The sequence below is a fragment of the Paroedura picta genome, chromosome 7, assembly GCF_049243985.1.
Source record: "Paroedura picta isolate Pp20150507F chromosome 7, Ppicta_v3.0, whole genome shotgun sequence".
NCBI classification, from domain to species: domain Eukaryota; kingdom Metazoa; phylum Chordata; class Lepidosauria; order Squamata; family Gekkonidae; genus Paroedura; species Paroedura picta.
Window position 1 is genome coordinate 79,824,402 of NC_135375.1, and position 14,160 is coordinate 79,838,561.

At 43.9% G+C, this 14,160-nt stretch overlaps 1 protein-coding gene across 9 annotated transcripts in view; it reads right to left on the reverse strand.

Annotated features, from left to right (window-relative positions):
• BNC2 (basonuclin zinc finger protein 2) overlaps positions 1-14,160 on the reverse strand; it is a 450,738-nt gene that overhangs the window by 185,930 nt on the left and 250,648 nt on the right. Inside the window, exon 1 of one of the 9 annotated variants that reach the window (XM_077345137.1) lies at positions 13,044-13,666. The exons of the other annotated variants lie outside the window; for them this stretch is intronic. Coding sequence (XP_077201252.1) covers positions 13,044-13,085 — 42 coding nt within the window. The 5' untranslated portion in view covers positions 13,086-13,666. Of the gene's footprint in view, positions 1-13,043; positions 13,667-14,160 lie in introns of those variants that run through there. 9 annotated transcript variants of the gene reach the window in all.

Here is a 14,160-nt window from a genome sequence, read left to right on the forward strand (position 1 = left end):
GGGCTTCTGGAATTCTGGTCCTGCTGGTGGACCTCTTGATGATCCCTGGATTTTGGTGACTGTGTGACACAGAAGGCCAGGCTGATCCATCATGGCCTCTCTCATGTACTTATGGTTAGCTTGCAGCCTATCTGGTGAATATTCCCAGTCAGAAGCGGAGCTGGCTTCTGTAAGGCTGGCTTCTGTAACACTGCAGGAAGGTGAGGAGGAAGAAGCTGTGGCTAGGCTTTAGGCTTCTGGAGGAGGGAGGACACCTTATACTGCCCAGAGAGGTACAGCCCTCTTGCTCAGACTTTGGCCAAAGCCACTTGAATCCGACTCAGGCATCTGCAAACAGCCTGCCCAGAGTGCAGGTATTTTTCTACATACGATGCATAGGAGATCAGTTTGTACTTCTTTGAAATTGCCAGTTCCCCCCCCCCCAAAGGTTGGCATCTCTAGCAGTGTGTGTGGGCATTGGGTTGGTCTAATATGTCAGTTCTGGTGACACAGGAAGAGGCCTGGAACCCCAATTCCTGTGATGGTAAAGCGTCACTGTGCATAGTATCACTAATAAAATAAAATGTTTCCTAAATAAGAAGTTAAATAATAACTTTAATTTTTGTGTGTGCAATATGGTAGATAAAAATATTTCCTGAGCAAAACAAGGAAGTGTTCGTCTCAGCTGTCACTATGCAAAGCAGAAATTATCTTAGGGAAAATGATCTGTGTGATTTGGACATGTTCTAGGGAGATTCCCAGGAAACACCAGGAAGATGGCAATACCAGGACCTGAGAATATATTTTCTTAAGGTCAGAAATGGCAGCCTGGGCAAAGAAAGGAACCGTTATGCAGGCTGTGCACAGTCCTTGCACTGGATCTAGGTATACTAGCTCTTAGCTAGGGATGCCAGCCTTCAGGTGGTACTTGGGGATTCTCTGGAATTACTTCTCATCTCCAGATGACAGAGATCACTTCCCTTGGAGAAAATGGCTGCTTTGGAGGGTGGACTCTGTGGCATTGTGCCCCACACAGGGTCAGGAATGCCAGCCTCCTGGCGGGACTCCCTATTTTCTTCCTTGCTATTGAGGCATAAGGAAAGGATGCAGGGGGATAGCCTATGGCAGGGGTAGTCAAACTGCGGCCCTCCAGATGTCCATGGACTACAATTCCCAGAAGCCCCTGCCAGCGAATGCTTCTGGGAATTGTAGTCCATGGACATCTGGAGGGCCGCAGCTTGACTACCCCTGGCCTATGGGCTATTAAGAGCCAGCGTTCTCTCTCTCACCCCCACAGCGACCCTCCCCACTCTCCTTTCCTTTGCAAGCTCACCATGTTTAGGCAGAACTCCCACCCTCAAACTGGCTCTGTTTTTTCCCCCTTGCTATAGAGCTTATAGCAGGGGAGGATGCAGGGGGACGGGCTACGGGTGGTTAAGAGCCAGCCTTGTGTCTGTCTTTCTCTCTCCCCCCTATCAGCCACCATCCTGACCCTCTTTCTTTCACAAAGCTCATCAGCTTTATGCAGAAATATGCCCCCTCCCTAAAACTGGCTCTCTGCCTTCTTCCTTGCTATCAGGTCATGCAGCAGGGGTTCCTATAGGTTATTAAGACCCTGCCCCCCTCTCTCTCCCCCTCCCTCCCTCCCTCAGCCACTCTCCTCACACAAACCATGGATCCCTTTCCTTCCCAAAGCTCACAGTATTAGGCAAAAAAACAGAACCTCCCAATACCACTGCAGGAAAGGAACATTCTCCAAGGAGCATAAATACTAATAAGTAGGCTCGATGAGGACTGTGGGTGGGGGAGAGACAGGCAGTTTAAGTTAGGAATGTATGCAGGCTCCACCTCCTCTCAGCCAGGAAAACCATCAGCAAACTAAACCACTCATGCTTGAATGGAAGGGGGAACGAGGGAAACGGCCAGTTCCCAAGTGTAGCTAAGGCAGCAGGGGAAATGCCAGGGTACCCTTACACCACTACCCCTGATCCCTGGGGATCCTCAGACCCCTGGTTGGGAAACACTGGCATAGACAATGACTACATGAGATGTTGACATACGCCTTGTAAGGAGAGGTTCAAAGGCAAATTGAACTATCTGTGCAAAATCATCCTAAGAGACCATTCAAATCTTAATATTTGAGCATATAATATATAGCTCTGCATGATGTCATGAAAGACATGGTTTGTTCATCAAGCATTACTTGTGAAAATGTCCTAAAATTCTCAGTAGACTTTCAGATTCATCTCTTACAGCAAAATCAGTAAACAACATCTTCCACATTCAGTGCAGTCAAGCTACGTGGCTGGAAGCCAAGTCCCATGTTTAAGGGGCCTCATTCTTTTAATTATTGGGGAAAAGGAAGAATAAAATTAGATTATATTAGGTGGACTGGATGACTATGTAAAAGAGACTGTTGATCACTAATGCTCGAGATATTTAAATTGTCCCATAGATGGTAAGAGAAAGTGGCTGTCAGTTTAAGTGCCATTTGTGTCACACTTTTTAATATACACTGTTCCTGTAATTATACTGCGGTTCTTTTATATTTAGTAAAAGCTTGCTTAGTTTTACAATGAAAAACAATTTAAGAAATTATAGAAACAGACTGAACACAGCGGTTCATTTGTTGAAGCAATTATCCAGATCCTTGTCAAGAAAAAAAAGAAAGAAAGAGAAAGAGAGGGAGAGAGGGGGAGAACAAAGCCTGCGATGTGCAAAACAATGTTTCTAATTCTATGCTATAATGCTTACAATATGTCTGTGGTTGTGTTGGATTATGTTAATAAACTGCAGTCAAAGTGTATTTGTCACAACACAAAGGAAGGGCGCTATCAATCGTCTTGCCAGATATTTTAAATTAGTCACCAAAATGTCTAGCCAAGGTTTCCTCTATGACCCTCAGATGAAGGGTGAGGCTTATTGGGCAGTTTTTCCTGTGAGACTAGACAGATTTTTTTCTAATGCTCAAATATCTTTAAGGATCTGGAAAATAACTGTAACGTGAACTGTGGTCTAGTTGCCATTTTAACAAGCCCCCCACCCCATGCATGTCCAAAAGTACTTTTTTTTTAAATTTCGCTATCAGTCATTTCCCTCCAAAAGCTCTGAACAAGATCACAGAGCTTACCTAACAAAGTCATCAAGGACTTCAGTGGAATAACTAACTGTCCAAAACAGTTTCAGTTCTTATTTAAAAAAAAAAAAACCACAGACTTTCTTAATAATCAGCACAGACTCTGGGAGAAAAAAAGACTATTGGCTGTTGCTCTTTAGAATGCAATCATTTGTATAACAGCTTGGAACAAGATCATCCCCAAACAAGTTAGTTATTCCAGAACTGCATTTATTACATGTTCCACAAAGCAATCATCGAGGAAGCTCAGGCAGCTTTATCTAGTCCCATTTTTAAGGTCAAAAGTAAACTGTTCAGTTGCCAGAGAAGGGGGGTGGGAGTGGTTGTCCATAAATCCAAACACATATAATTGGATTTTGTAAAGATGAAAAATTCATGGGTAAAGGGTTTTTATTTTTTACATTAGTAAGCAGAAGTTTTAATCTCTCATCACAGTTGCCACCATCACCATCAAACTCTGTTCTAGATTATGCAGATGTCAGAGGAAGATGTTGCTGAAAGCTGTTTACAATACCATCTTCCATCTGACTGATATGGAAGGAAGGGAAAGGAAGTGCAAGTGCATAAGCGCACAAGACAAAACAAAACTAGCATCCAAACACAGATTAAGAAATGTGAATGTGCTGCAAAACATTTCGGTGTAATAACAAAAATGTGGATCCTGTTCCCCCTCCTCCCCATCACATCTGGAGGTAGTTTGGTGAAGCTATTGCCAGAAACCAAATAATATCTCTGCCTGACTAGCTCTTTTTCCCTCTGCAAATAAACAATTAATGGAATATGCAACCCATTTTCAAAGTGTTCATATTCATTAGGCTGTTTCCTGAAATTAAGTAGCTGTTTTATAATGTAATACTAGATACATGCAAAAAAATTTAAACAACGTTTCCTTTCTAGAGACTATTTTTAAATACAAGAACAGGTTGCCAACCTGCAGCTGAAAGTTTTCTAGTGGTCATACTAGGGGTTCTGTGCCTGAAGGAGTACACATGGGAAATTTAAGCCCAGGAGCTCATTCCATGTTCACTCATGTGCAAAAAGCTGTGTGCAGGGTGTGCTGTGTTTCTGCTTACTACCTTCATGTCTACTATTTTAAAAGCCCCTTCAGAGGACTGCAGTGATTACAGTAGATAGGCTGCGTGACTCCATAAAGTGACCTCTATGGCCCATTATGCACGGCCGCCAAAACGGCGATTTCGGGTCACATGGAAAACGTGGAGGGGGAAGACGCGACGCATACCGGTTATGTACGGGGCGGGGCGCGACGGCGGCAAAACCCAGAGTAACCGATTATGCACGCGGTGATCCGGGCGCCGCTTCTGGTTGCGCCCCGGTCACCCGGAAGCTGCGCTTTCTTCCGCGTTTCACTGACGCGGCTTTTTCGGCGGCATGCACCGAAGCTGCGGCCGGTTGCAGCCGGCTCTGTGCGTTATCGGTGATTTTAGTCGCCGCCATTCCACCCCGAATGTGCGCTAAAACCCCCGTGCATAATGGGTCAATGTGAATAAGGGTTACGAGGAAACTATACTTTTTTTCTTCATGATATCTGCACAGGTGAACAGGAGAGTCTAGGAAGTTTACCTATGTAAAGAAAGGTGGTAATGACTATATGGTGAGATAAAACAATCAGCTTTTCATTATTTAGCTAATGCTGCTCATAAATATACAGTATCTAAAAGTTCTATGTGAAAATGTATTTGGCTTAAAGGAGAGTCAGTCTTGCAATAAGAGTATTTTGATCAAAATTCACATAACTGGAAAATCAAATAAAAAACTGGGAACATCCAAGTTTACCTCTAGAAACTCAATCTTCTTACCATTGAGAAACCCCTGAAACATTCTTCACGCTTCAAGAAGCCCCAGAAGTGGCTCACTCATGCAGAATATGTTTGGGAAGCATAGTTGTGTACATGACCCTCCCCTTTCCAGCCACTCCAGGTCCATCACTGGCTATTTTGGGATGGAGCACCAGGTCAACATTACCATGTACTGTCATATGACCCGATAAATGTTTAGCAAATTTTTAAAAAATATATTAAAAATGAATTAACTCCCACCCATTTGGGGATCCCTTCCGGTTTCACAAAACCTTATTGAGAAAGCCTGCTCTAAAATAAGCTTAATAGTCAGATTTATCACTTAATTATAAGGTTGGCTGATAAAGATGAGCAAGACGGAGTTGTTTTCATAGCCTGCCTCACAGCGCTATGGCAAGTTAATTCACATTTATTTTCTTAAAAATAATAGAGGACAGAATATAACATTTATTAACAACTCTATAACAAAGAGCTTTTGATTTATCAAGTGTCAAGCATTCATTTAGTAAAATTTCATGGATACAATATACTATCCAATTCTTTTGTACAAACTCCATTGGCTATTTCAGTGATTAGGCATGAGAATTTCCAGGGAGATTATGCCCTATGTGATATAGGCTGGAATCCTAAATTATTTCTTTTGGAATTAATTTTAACTGAAATCAATGGAACCAGCTTCTGAATAAATGTGTGGATGTAATTTAAATGTCCAATGTCATTCACAAACACAATAACCTACTCATTTCAAAAGATGTGAAAATAGAATATCAAAACCAGGACCAGAAATACAAAGACTCCTTATCCATTGTTGGTCCTCTTAATATTTCCAAAACTGCCCAGCATGTCCGGGGTGTTCAAGTTGGAATAGGGTCAACCAGGGTGCAGCCAGCTGATTGGCCCGGCCCCTACAGCTCTCGCCTTCCCTTGCCAGCCACTCGCCCCTCACCTCACACATGTGCCTGGCTGCCAGAGCCAGCACGTCTCCATCTCTCCACCACTCCACCCGTGCGCTAGCTGCAGGGCGCCCAGCTGTGATGGCCCCAAGGGCTCACCTCCACCAGAACCACAGGACACGCTGACCCAGGGGTTGAGGATGCGGGAGACAAGGCAGTGGCAATGCCCAGTGAGCTTCCCACCGCGAACATGTGGCACTGGCCCCACCTGCTGAGAACCCAACTGTCCCTACCCAAACAAGACGTTGAGCCACCCACCGTAAACACAGGCGGCGGCAACTACCAGCTTGCCCAGCACTCCACAGGACTCTGTAAGTGTCACAGAGGGAGTAGGAATGGCCTCTGCCCACTCCCGAAGCCCCGCAACTGCCTCTGTGCTACTCCATGGGGCCTTGGAGGGTGGCAAGGACAGAGGGCGAAAATGGCCGTCACTTTCTCCCACTCTCAAAGCCTCGCGGCTCCCTCCACACCACTCTGCGGGGCTCTAGAGGGTGGCAGGGAAGGAGGGGGGAATGACCACTGCCTCCCCCACCACCTCTGTCCCATGACATGGAGCTCTGGAGGGGGCCGGAGAGGGAGGAATGGCCGCTTCCTTCCACCACACCACAACGTTCTGCAGCCACCTGTGCACTCTTTGTTCTGCCACCACTGCTGGGCGGTGGCCAGAGCCCACTGTATTTAGCATACAAGGAGCTTATCTGCTAATATTAGTATAAAAGCTGCTGCTACCCTAAGCACAGAGCCTCTTGTGGTGCAGAGTGGTAAGGCAGCCACCTGAAAGCTTTGCCCATGAGGTTGGGAGTTCAATCCCAGCAGCCGGCTCAAGGTTGACTCAGCCTTCCATCCTTCCGAGGTCGGTAAAATGAGTACCCAGCTTGCTGGGGGGTAAACGGTAATGACTGGGGAAGGCACTGGCAAACCACCCCGTATTGAGTCTGCCATGAAAACGCTAGAGGGCGTCACCCCAAGGGTCAGACATGACTCGGTGTTTGCACAGGGGATACCTTTACCTACCCTAAGCATCCAGCAGCTGTTGCAGGGGCAGAGTCCCTGGAGCACAAAGAGCTTGCTGCGGCGTGTGTGCTCTGGCCTGGGAAATCCCTGGGTGATACACACTGCAAACCTGGTGGAGGCATGGTCAGGTGGCGGTAGGCATAAAAGGAGGCATGCTGCCTACTCATGCTCCTGCTGCCGCCGCTCCCAAACACACCTGTTTCCCTCCCACCCAGATTCCATTGTCATTATACTTGTGTCATTTGTTCTGGAGTTTGCATTTGTTATTTGTCACAGCTGGAGGTTGTTTAGGGGCAGATCTGAGAGGCATAACCTGCACATGCAAGGTGGGTTGAGGTGCATTTGGCAACCAGGGCAGCTTCACAGTGGGGAGCTGGCCTCTAACCCATGGCGGGGCAGCTGGGTAGGCTCCAATCAAGGCTGATGCCCATGGGGTCTTCACAGTCTTGCCTTGCCAGGGACTAGTGGGCCTCATGGTTAGGGGATCTCGATGAATGGTCAACCAGTCCCCATGGGCGGAACCACTACAGGTTTTCCTCCACTTTCCCTAGAGGCTGTGGCCTGCTGGTGGCAGCAGGGAATGGGTGGTCACAGATCCACCCCTCACCATGGGTATGCTAATGCTCATGGCTTGATTTGTACATGTATTAATAAAGCTGTGGCCCTGTTTTTGCCAAAGACCTCATTATGCGTGATGTTTTGTGACAGTTATACCCGCCTGTCTCTGCAACAAAACATATCTGCATATTTCAGAGGGTTAGTCTTCCCCCTCTGTCACAGCAACTAACCATTACTGTAATATTTCAAAGACCAGCCTGTTAGTATTCCAGCACAAGGTTTTGGGATCTATAGTCCTCTTCATCAAAGTTGCAAACAACAGAGTTAAAAAAGCACGTGACATTACTATGTAAAATTAAAATGTATTAAAGAAAAGTTCAGTCACAGTTAAAGCTACCTATTTTGCTAAACTGATGTAAGCCAAGTAATGGCTGAGGAACACTTGGGGCCATTTCGCACGGCTTCAAAATAGCACAATGGTTGCTAATTGAAAACGCTACTAATTTGCCTTAATGCACGACGTCGCAGACAATCTGCAACACTCCTGAAACCAATCAGCAAAAAGCGCTTCGTTGTAGCGCTTTCAGGGGAATCCAGAAAAGTGGATTCACCCTCCGGATAGCGATACACTCCTGCAACCAATCTGCAACACTAGCGCTAAAGACCTGTGCGTTACCATTGTTGCGGGTTCTTCAAAGTCCCTCCTCCTGAGCCTGTCCTCCAAACTTCCGGCGAAGCGATCACCATTTTTTTTTCTCCGAGCGAGCGGGGATAAACGCACCAGCGAGCCTCTTTCTGTTTAGAGGCTTCCCTGGCTTCAGTCCTTCACCTTTAGTCACTAAGCACAAACCACATAAAAGCCCGTTTGCTGAAATAAAGTCCCTTTATTTTTTACACATTAATTCAGCCGAAAATCGGGCCCGTGAGAGGGGGGGGGAATTTTTTTTTATCACTCGAGGCAGCGTGCCAACGATCATACAATCAAACGACAGCTCACATTAGGCAGCTGGATGGGTCTCTCCGTTGCAACGAATCTACCTAGATTCGTTGCTATGGGTCTGGTTTTTTTTTAAAAAAAAACCTTTCTTAAAGGGAAAGGGGCTGTTTGGGAGCATGCTAATGGCTGCCCATTGGCTGCTTGACGGCCAGGGGCGGGACGAGCTTGGCAATAGCGCTTCCTTTCTAGCGATTTCTGCCGAGACCGGAAGCCTGTGGGAAACGCTAAAAAACGCAATTGATTCCACTACAAAGGCAGGTATGCATAACGACGAATTCCACTATTTTAAATGGCGATTTTTCATTCCGCAAACAATTTGCAACAAAGATCCCCGTGCGAAAAGGCCCTTGATCTTTGTTCAAGTCTCAGTAAATGCAATTGAATTTCTTTTGACCTGTAAAGAAACATCCTTATCCTTAATAATAATAAGGTAAAAGCAAAACAGGGTCTTGTCACAGACCCTATATTGCTTAATTTGGTCCCTGCCCTAACGCATTTTGCCTGTGCCATGAATTCACTGTACCACAGCCAAATGTTGCTCCCCCTAAGATTATAGGTTAGAGCCAAAGAATAGTGAACAGCATGAAAATACCTAAAAGGGTATTTCTGGAAGCAACTGTACACAAGTTCACATTGTAATAACATCTATGGCTTCTCTAATGCTTTCATTTTTGTTTCTCTTTAAAAAACATTCCCTTTGCTTCACAGTGCTGGTGAGAGGTGTGAAACAGCCCTTGCATAGGTAGAAAGACACTAAGACACTCAAGACACAGAGAAATTGGCATTTGCTTGGTTTGACAAGAGTTATGTCTAGAAGAAGAAGAGTTGGTTCTTATATGATGCTGTTCTCTATCCAAAGGAGGCTCAAAGCAGCTTACAGTCGCCTTCCCTTTCCTCTTCCCACAACCGACACCCAGTGAGTTGGGTGAGGCTGAGAGAGCCCTGATATCACTGCTCAGTCAGAACAGTTTTATCAGTGCCATGGCGAGCCCAAGGTCACCCAGCTGGCTGCATGTGGGGGAGCACAGAATCAAACCCAGCATGCCAGATTAGAAGTCCACACTCCTAACCACTACACCAAACTGTCTATCAATTTGGTATTGTTTTCCATGGGAAAAAATAATCTGCACTTAGATTACTATGGTGAAGATAGGCAGTCTGAAACATAGAAGTGTAAAAGTAAGCAAAAGCTCAAAATTATTAGTACAGAACATGCAACATCACTGCTCCCAGATGAAGAACAAATGTAAACCAACTAACATCTCCATTTCCTCCTTCCCACTGTTCATTTTTCACATTTTAATGTCTGAATGATAATTTTAAAGGCTTTAGTAAGTGTTTTTCACTTAAAAATGTGAAAATAAACAGAGATATCACCAAAGAATCCCTAACTATTTCACCATTGATCCAGTCAGCTGGTGGATACTTCTGGGGGACAATCTTTTCCTAAGTAAACAAACATCAATGGTATCCCATGGCTCTGTATATTAAATCTTGCTCATAGGTTAAATACACTTAAACACTCTATACAGAAGCACTAATAAACTGTCTGACAGGGCTATGTCAGCTCAAAGACACCCGGCCTTCCCAAACACTTGTGCAATACCAGATCTTTCCCTTACAATCAAAATATGTCTCAATGATCTAATTCTTTTGATTTACAGATTAGCACACAATTAGCAAGAATGGAGATGACAATTATTAATGTAGGTCTGAATGTTTTAAAAGATGACATTCTTAAATCTATTTCAGCTGTATGCCATTATCTTGGAGCAACTCTTCATTTTATCCAAGATAAAATTTATATTCTCATAAAGGAAAGATTTATATGATTTACAGTTCTTGTTTGAATGAAGTTTTGGGCATCCCCAGCTGTGTATTTTTATGTCTTATATCTTTTTTGTCTCCTTGAATTGTTATGCTGGAAGGATCAGGGTGCAGCTCCCTTAGACTCCTTTTATCCCACTGGTACTAAGATAACATGAAAAGCAGCAGCTAATTAGAGTTTGCCCCTAAATATTACTGATCTCCCTCAATCCCTCAATCTACCTGTAAGATTTCTTCATGCGACAGAAAACATGCTCAATTAGAAAGGTTTAGCATACCCTGAAACATCATTACAGTTCTGAACACCGTAACTCTGAACACTGTTTCCTTGGTCATTGCCACAGTAAGTACTTTTTACAGGAAGTTGCTCTTGTTTGACAGGAAATGATACTAAGATAATAAGATACTGACAAGTGACAGTTTTTGTTATTCCTGTTATTTATTTGTGTCTTTTTTGTACCATCAGGGTTATCAAGGGGGCTGTTACACAGAATGGTCTAGGAGGAGCATGTCAAACTCAGGTATCTACTCCCTCTCTTGACATCAGAAAATTGAAGGTTGTCCAAAGTTCTCTGCAGTATTCCAATGGCCTTTGGACAGTCTCCCATTTCCTGGTGAAGGAGCCAGTCAAAGCCATTGTTTTCCTGCATTCTTGTTGTTATGTGCGAAGTCGTGTCCGACCCATCGCGACCCCATGGACAATGATCCTCCAGGCCTTCCTGTCCTCTACCATTCCCCGGAGTCCATTTAAGTTTGCACCTACTGCTTCAGTGACTCCATCCAGCCACCTCATTCTCTGTCGTCCCCTTCTTCTTTTGCCCTCGATCGCTCCCAGCATTAGGCTCTTCTCCAGGGAGTCCTTCCTTCTCATGAGGTGGCCAAAATATTTGAGTTTCATCTTCAGGATCTGGCCTTCTAAAGAGCAGTCAGGGCTGATCTCCTCTAGGACTGACCGGTTTGTTCGCCTTGCAGTCCAAGGGACTCGCAAGAGTCTTCTCCAGCACCAGAGTTCAAAAGCCTCAATTCTTTGACGCTCGGCCTTCCTTATGGTCCAACTTTCGCAGCCATACATTGCAACTGGGAAGACCATAGCCTTGACTAAACGCACTTTTGTTGGCAGGGTGATGTCTCTGCTTTTTAGGATGCTGTCTAGATTTGCCATAGCTTTCCTCCCCAGGAGCAAGCGTCTTTTAATTTCTTTGCTGCAGTCCCCATCTGCAGTGATCTTGGAGCCCAGGAAAATAAAATCTGTCACTATCTCCATTTCTTCCCCTTCTATTTGCCAGGAATTGAGAGGGCCGGATGCCATGATCTTTGTTTTCTTGATGTTGAGTTTCAAGCCAACTTTTGCACTCTCCTCCTTCACCCGCATCAACAGGCTCTTTAGTTCCTCTTCACTTTCTGCCATTAGACTTCAGGACCTCTTTGGGATGTAGATGAACTCAGACATGCCTATGTAAGCACAGCAGGGTTGCCAGCCCCTCTGGTGGAGTAGTCCTGCTGCCAGGCCCAGTCTCTGAGCAGCTGGCTAGTAGAGAAGGCTTACCAGGAGAAAAAGGAAGTCCCAACCCACCTTGTGGGTGTTTTATAGGACGTGATGTCATCACACCAGCAATTTCTGGTCAGTGCTCAGTTATTTGCATGAAGTTTCTTTTACAATAGAGTTTTTTCAAATATCAGAATATTGCCAGGATGATGCTGATGACACTTCCTGTGTGACTCTAACAACATGATCTAAACTTTTGTCTTTCTTCTGTAAGCCCCCCCATTGGTTGCCAAGAGGGACCTGCCAACCCTACAACACAGTGTCTATTTACTTCATCAATAAAATTGTACAATATCTATCCAATCTTTGTCTGTTTATTTGGCAGAGATTTTCTGTTTTGCTTGTTATTTCCTTATCTAAGTGTTTTGCAAAATAAGTTACCTTTTGCTAGGAAACTTTGCAATTTATTTCTACTTTCCCTACATGGTTGAGTAAACCATCTGTCAAAACTGCCAACACCTATCAAAGCTTGCTTTCTGATCCACCAAAAATGACCAGACCATGCTCCTAACATGCCCAACTAATCAAAACCTGCCCTTGATAGCAGCTGTTTTTAAAACCTTGAGCTGGTAACATTCATGTTCAGCAACAATTAAAAAGCTAGTGCCATTGCTTTTTACATATTTTAATTAATTTATTTATATCTCATCTTTATCTTCAAAAAGAAAACCCAAGTATGAAACATCACAACACAATACAAGTAAAAAATTGATTTTCAACAAAACAGAACTAGGCATATATATAAAGGCTTTAGTAGCCTGATGGTTGGGCTGAGTGGGTGGGAAAGTTCTCCTAAGGTTAAAGGCAGTATGGACTAATCAGCCTCTTTTGGTAATGTTCTAGGGAAATTTAGTTGATTTCACAATCAGATTAAATGTTCAAAATGGAAGAAATCTTCAAAAGATCTGTCATCTGCACAAACTGTACAATCTCCAAACCAAACAGAGCTCAAAAGCCAGGAACTTTGGCCTTCAGATTTAGAAACAACCCCCCCACCACCACCACCACCCATTTTTTCTAATCCCACACAGAGAGCAGAAATAGATAACACCAGAGCTAATGGGGTGGACAGGTAGAATCTCCTGGAATTTAGGGGTGTTCAGCTAACATTGTATTAAATATATTAATGACATTTTAGAAAAAAAAGAAAACATTTTCTTTTACAACTTGTGAGACTTTGTGTATGGGATATATTCTATGAAAAAAGGAAGCTTACCAGGTCCTTGGTGGGCTGCCATACTTGGTTAGTGAGATGCATTCTGTTCAGTGGGCCACAGGTTTTGTGGCCTTGATGCACCCATAGAAAATATGGGGCTGCCAACAGGCCTATGGAAAAAATGCCCTGTCCCTTTAATACCGGCAGCTGATGCTTTTCATAGCATGGAGGTAAATGGCATCACCTGGTAAATATCTTCCCCTTCAGCTTATATAAAAAGGCCAGGATGTTTTTATCTCCAGACAGTTAGAAACCCAAATCACAACAAGCCCAATATTGGCCTAAAATATTCTAAAACAAGTAATCCTCCATTTCCCTCTATTCTTGAAAGAAAGGTGACAAAATGCAAGATTTCCTACCTCCTGATTAAAAAAACAAAATTTTCTTTACAGCTTGATAACATTGGTGTGAATCAGAAGTATTTCTTGCTGTGAGAAAAAGAGGGAAAGCAGAAAAAAGTTGCTCAGGATGGGAGGGAAGAGGATGGGTGGGCGGATTCAAGGGACAGCTGAAGTGTGTAGCAATCCAGCAGCTTTTTGTTATGGTTTAGGATTAACTTCGGGAATGTAAGACAACAACTGTTATAAACTTAACTATTTAGGTGCAGCAGGCCTGCTAGCCTCACACTGTATCCACACTTACTTGTTCCAAACTCCTCTGACAAAGGTGTTGTGTTCTTGATGCTGTCTAGTGCCTACTCCTTTCCCGAGCTGCCACACCCTTCCCTCAGAAACCTCAGCTTTGTGCTGCTTTAGAATACCAGAGCGTTTTTAAGTTTGGAAATTCAATGTTAACTGCCTCCCATCTTTGCATAAACAAACACACATGCCGACAGATGCTTATGAGACATGAAAAATACAATGAAAGCATAAAGCCAAGGTTGTGTCTGAGAATCACACTGTATTTATTACCCTGTCATATAAAATTACAACCAGATATCAGCAGTGAATTCTTCAAAACAACAACAAAAATCCCTCCTCGAAAGAGCTGGAGAAAGGGATGGAAAAAAAAATCAGTTGTCATGACTGAAGATGAGATACAAAACAAAACAAAGAAGTTTATCCTTAACTTTTGTGACCAGGTCCTTCATACCTTTTTTTTCCTTTAAAGTACTGTG